We start from the raw sequence: 6,000 nt of genomic DNA on the forward strand, positions 1-6,000 counted from the left end.
GAACTCACAGATCGCTGCTCTGCTCCGAGCTGGATTAAAGCGTGAAGGATATCTTCTAGATTTAATGCTACCTGGAGCTCCTTTTTATCTCCTGCTCAAAAAACACCTGCATCCACACTCGTGGAGGACAGGCATAAATGCAGGCAGAACACCATAAAATGAAATTTAAAAGAAAAACAAAAAACACCCCCAGTTTCCTCTTGTCAGGAACTGCCTTGTGGGCCAGCAAGATGGCTCGGTAGGTAAAGGTTCTTGCCACCAAGCCTGATCATCTGAGCTCAGTCACTGCGATCCACATGATGTAAGGGAAGAACTGACTCCTGCAAGTTGTTCTCTGACCTTCACAGGTGTGCCATGACATGCACATGTAACACATACACACACACACACACACACACACACACACACACACACACACAGGGTGAATGAATATTTTCTGATAGAATCACAGCAATTATTCATAAATGGTATGACCATTTTATTAGAGTGCTCTTAAGGTAAGAGTGTTTTGACACTTGGGTCTGTAGTAATGTCACTGTCATTGTTTGGCTTTAGCTTTTCTTGTAGCACCTGTCTCCTTGTTGTGTCTTGTTTTGATTAGTTTTGTTGTGGGAGTGGGTCTTTGAGACAGAGCTTCACTGCATCCTCAAGGCTGGCCTTGACTCCTGATGCTCCTGCCTAACTCTCCAGAGAGTGAGATCAGAGTGCATGGCCACACCCCTCACTGTTGTTTCAGTGAGTTTCTCTGCTGGAAAACTGTGCTGAGCTCTGATTTGCTCACAGTTCTTTGTTAGCTGCTTGTCTTCCTTGGTATGGTGTCTTTGACCCTCTCTAAATCTGTTTTCTTATTGTTGGTTTGTAAAAGATACACACACATACGCGCACACATAGACACACACACACACACACACACACACACACACACACACACACACACACCCAGAGGCTGGAAACAAGTCCTTATCATACTTGATCTTCAGATATTTTCTCCCAGTCTGAGAGTTATCTTTTCATTCTCTTAACAGTCTCTTCCTCAGCAAAGGTTTTAATTTTGACCCAGTTTAATAATTCATTTTCTTTCAAGGTCCATGTTTTGATATAGTTCAAAGCTCATCACCCAACCCAAGGTTACAAACTCAGATTTGTTCTTGTATTTTTTCTAGAGTTTTCGAAAGCTTTCGTTGTGGTCTCTGATTTGCTTTTGCGTGAGCTGTGAAGTATGCGTTACTTGCTTGTTTGATGTTTGTTTTACGTAGGGCCGTCCAGTGCAGTACCAGGTACTGAGGAGAGCATCCTTACCTCTCCCTTCCCAGAACTGAAATCTTGACCCTTCATTGTTCTTCTAGACTGTTTTTGCTGCTTTTTTGCATTAATAAATTTTAGAGTCATTTGTTAATACCTACCAGAAATTAAGGTTTTCTGAGATTGCTGGACAGTGGTGGTGCACACCTTTAATCGCAGCACTCAGGAGGATCTCTGTGAGTTTGAGGCCAGGCTGGTCTATAAAGTGAGTTCCAATGCAGCAAGGGCTACACAGAGAAACCCTTTTTGAAAAAAAAAAAAAAAAAAGAAGAAGAAGAAGAAGAAGAAGAAAAAAAAAAAAAAGAAGAAGAAGAAGAAGAAGAAGAAGAAGAAGATGATTTTCTGGGATTTTGATTGGGATTATATTATATCTATACATCAAACTTGGAATAATTAATCTTAACAATATTATGTTTTAACTCAAATATATAATACATGTCTACTCATTTAGATATTTGCTTTCTGTCATGATTTATAGTTTTTTGCAGATAGAATTGTATATATTATGTTAGATTTGGGCTTTAAAAGTAGGGGTGGGAGGTAGAGAGATGACTCAGTGATTAAGAGCACTGGCTGCTCTTCCAGAGGACTCAGGTTTGGTTCCTAGCACTCACAAGACAGCTGACAATGGCCTGGAACTCCAGTTCTAGAGGATCCAAGGCCCTCATCTTGGGTACCAGGCATACATGTGGTACATACCCATATATGCAGAGAAAACACTCACACACAGAAAATTAAAACTAAACAAACCTAGAAGGGTGTGTAAGTACTATTTTTTTTCTAGTTAAAAATCCCTGCTTTTTTTTTCTGACAGACAGGAAAGTGACTGAGGTCTGTGGGACTGTGTAGTGGAACCTTGCTAACCTTGTGTACAGGCTTGCTTTTCAACCTCTACAACATCTGCAAAAACAGTTTTATTGTTTCCTTGGTAATCTGTATGCCTTTTTATTTCTTTTTCATGCCTTATTAGCTAAAGTTTCAACTACTGTATTAAACAGGACAAGTAAGAGAGTCCATCTTTGTCCCAGTCTTGATTTGAGGGGAAAAGCATTATCTTATACAACTAAGTATGGTGCCAGCTGTTGGATTTGGGGGGCAGTACATACCCTTTATTGTGTAAAATAAGTTAACTTCTCTGTTTTGCTTTTTGAGAATTTTTTTATCATGAATAGATTCTGAAGTTTGTTGAACATATTTTTTCTCAATCTGTTAATATTGATTTAAAAGCATTGGCCAGCTTCACATTCCTTGAATGAGCCTCCTTTGATCATGATACTTTATAGATAGACTAATGAATTCAGTTTACTAATATTTTTCCAATCTGCTAGCAGTTTTGTGTCTGTTTATCTGAGAAACTGACTTACAGTTTTCTCGAAGTGTCTTTGACTACCTCTGATTGTAGGCTAATCTGGCTTCACAGGATGAGTTGTGAATATTCTCTCATCTTCCATTTTTGGAAACTGAATAACTGGTATTAGATCTCCTATATGTGTTTGGTGGAATCATATGGAACTGGGTTTGGGCTGTTAACTGCTAATTTAAGCAAATCTCATGTGTGGTGAAGTTATTACTAAGACAACCTCCCTCTCTCCTGAAACGTGCAAAACATTTCTCCAAAAATTTTCAGATGTGATGTTAATTATGTCACAAAATATTTTTGATTCAGTAACTGCTAGTGTGAAATGGTCTGAGTTAAACTGTGACTAGTAACTGCACTTTCAAATCATCTGAAACTACAGACCGCCTCCTCTACAGAAAGGAACGTTTTCTGTCTCTCCTGAGTTCATAGGCATGCCTTCTCAGAGCTCATCTGCCTCAACAGATCAACACTGTCAGACCTTTTTTCCCTGTCTCTGGCTGTCCTGGAACTCACTCTGTAGACCAGGCTGGCTTCGAACTCAGAGATCCACCTGCCTCTGCCCCCCTGTGTGCTCAGTCAGTCTTTATCACAGTCTGTGCTGTCGTCAGCAACCCCTGCTCTAAGACTTCATTTTTTTTCCTTCAAAAACTTTTCTGGGCAGAACTGTGTGGAAGGTCCCTCTTGTGTCCTAAGTGCCCTTGCCGGTGGGTTATGATATGCTGGTCATTTTAGCGTGACCAGGGAACAGAGCAGGAGAGAAGTGTTCCTTTGGCAGCCAGTTGGCGGCTACCCAGGAGCAGATGTGCGCTCCTCAGCTGCCTTTCCCTCTGCACCTCTGCTCCTGGCTGTTGTTCTGTTACAGCCACAAAAGACTCCACATCCGACCCCAGCGTTAATAATTAACTGTGTTCTAAAGAGCGGGGCGAGTGTCCTGCAGGCACCTAGTCCTCTCGCCTGTCTTCTCGCCGTTTGGCCTTGCCCTTACGTGTGCTTGTTAAGCAAGCTTCCTTGCAAAATTAGCCCCCAAAACTAGTAAATTAATAAAACTAAATAAAGAGCCAAAAAAAATTTCACTCAACTAGAGGGAAAGGAAGGAGGGAGGGAGAGGAGGGAGGGAGGGAGGAGAAAGGAAGGAAGAAGAGAAGGAAAGAGAGAGAGAGAGAGAGAAAGAAAGAGAGAAAGAAAGAGAGAAAGAAAAGGAAAGGCCCAGCCACTAAGTGGTGATAACACTAGTAAAGCACGTGATTTGAATTGGCTCAAGGCATCTCTGGTAACCCCATGACAATTCTCGAGGAACTGATTTAACAGAAAGAGATAAGACTACCCAGTGCAAAGTGCAATGCAGTGGAAGCGAAGGAAACTACAGACAGCGCACACCCACTGAAGCACAGTGGTGTGAAAAAGCGTACACAAGCATGTCCATTGGAAAGACGCAGGTGTGTGAAAACATGTGCACTGTGGTGGGAGCCTAGGAAACTGGACTTACGTTCATATGCGCATTAGAAAACTAGAAACCATTTTCTAACGTGGAAGTTCGGGGGACTGTAAAACGCTGTGACGGTGTTTAAAGGCGAAAGCAATGGGAAGCCATGTCTTTGGTCTTTGAAAGAGGCATATCTCCCAGGTAAAGCTGCCGAAAAGCCTAGCTCGGCACTTCAGCGTGGTCTGTGTTTGCCTACACTTTGGTTCCTGTCAGCGGAAGGTTTCCAGTCAATACCAGTCCTGACCTGGATCAGAGTCACTTGGTAAAAAGGGGTCTGAGGTGTCGCTCTTGTACTGTTGCTTTTCCCCTGCAGGAGCTCAGTGAGATGCTGTACACGGACCGGCCTGACTGGCAGAGCGTGATGCAGTATGTGGCCCAGATCTACAAGTACTTTGAGACATAAGCAGAAGACCCAGCAACAGCCGCGGCCTCTTGGCCTGAAGTTAGCCCTGGAAGCACCTGCTCACCGTCCACCACACCTGCTGTGCCCACCACCTAGCCGTCTGGATTTCCAAGGAAGGCTTAAGCCAAGTGGACCAGCACTCCGTGGAGAAGCAGAGCTGGCTCCATCTCAGATGCAAACGTGTCTGGAGCCCATGCTCAGGAATCCTTGTTCCCAATGGGAAGTTTCTAGAGAGGCAGGCCTGGCTTCTCACACACTGGGTCTCAAACCCAGGCCCTCCTCTGTGAGATTCCCGAGTGTTGCCAGTCCCATTCGCTGCCCACATGTGGCCTACACACTGACAAACAGCCTGTCAATCACCGTGTCTCTCTCCTCCTCCTCCTCCTCCTCTCCTCCTCCTCCTCTCCTCCTCCTCCTCCTCCTCCCTCCTTCACTAAAACCGCTCTAGCTTTGCTTTATTCAAAACTTTGTCCTTATCAGCTGCTTACCCCCCAAATAAAAGAACAACCCTACAAAACACAAAATCAAAAGCAGCTTTCGCTTCTTAGCAACCTGGAAACACACTGATTAGGGAAATAGTAGGAAAATAGTATGCTCGCTCGGTTCTGTATAACCGAGGGCTAAATAACACTTCATATAGATCTCACTGTCCCTATTAGATTCCAAACAAGTGCAAAGGACACTTAGGGACCTTGCCGAGGGCCCATGGGAGGCCAGCTGGCATGCTCGTTAACCACACAGCCTGAGTGCAGCGCTGGTGTCCTGGCTGATGAGAACTGTGACCATTGTCCACGGCACCTTCTGCCTTGCTATTGACTGACAGTCCCATTCACACACACATCTGCCAAACACAGAGAACTCAACACAAGTCTCACGTGCGAAGCGGCCTGTGATGGCGAACTCCCTTTACATTTGCACAGTTCCGCAGGCTGAGAGGTGCGCCCCTTGGGATCCTGAGTGGACAAGAAATATAAACCACGTTTTGGCTCCAAACAGGCTTGACCCTTGGTACTTGTTGGGCCTTTTACATTTGCCTAATGAAAGAAGCTGTTAGGAGTGGTGATGGTGGCGCTGTCCCCCAAAACCCCGCTGGTTCCCTAAGAAGCAGCGCACGGCCCTCTCCGTGAGTGCTCAAGCCAGGTGGCTCTAGACAGTGGTTCCCAACCTTCCTAATGCTAGGAGTTCCTCATGTTGTGGTGACCCCCAATCATAAAATTATGTCATTGCTACTTCATAACTGTAATTTTGCTATCATTATGAATCATAATGTAAATATCTGGTATGCAGAATATCTGATATGAGACCCCCAAAGGGGTCCCAACCCACAGGCTGAGACCACTGCTCTAGAAGCTTTTTGCTATTTTTCTTGGACAAACAAATGTGCACTTCACAGCAAATGAGGGTGCCCCTCTCTCAGACAGTTGGGTATGCACAAACACCCATTCCTGTTCT

At 44.3% G+C, this 6,000-nt stretch overlaps 1 protein-coding gene across 10 annotated transcripts in view; it reads left to right on the plus strand.

The window, feature by feature from the left end:
- The window catches only part of Specc1 (sperm antigen with calponin homology and coiled-coil domains 1), a 280,028-nt gene extending 274,256 nt beyond the window's left edge, over positions 1 to 5,772 (plus strand). For all 10 annotated transcript variants that reach the window (XM_037200768.1, XM_037200764.1, XM_037200767.1 and 7 more), the window contains one exon: positions 4,459 to 5,772. In XM_037200768.1, the coding sequence (XP_037056663.1) occupies positions 4,459 to 4,548 (90 nt within the window). In that variant the 3' untranslated portion in view covers positions 4,549 to 5,772. The remainder of the gene's footprint in view (positions 1 to 4,458) is intronic.
- The last annotated feature ends 228 nt before the right edge of the window (positions 5,773 to 6,000 follow it).

Source organism: Peromyscus leucopus, chromosome 8b (genome assembly GCF_004664715.2).
Source record: "Peromyscus leucopus breed LL Stock chromosome 8b, UCI_PerLeu_2.1, whole genome shotgun sequence".
In the NCBI taxonomy this organism is placed as follows: Eukaryota; Metazoa; Chordata; class Mammalia; order Rodentia; family Cricetidae; genus Peromyscus; species Peromyscus leucopus.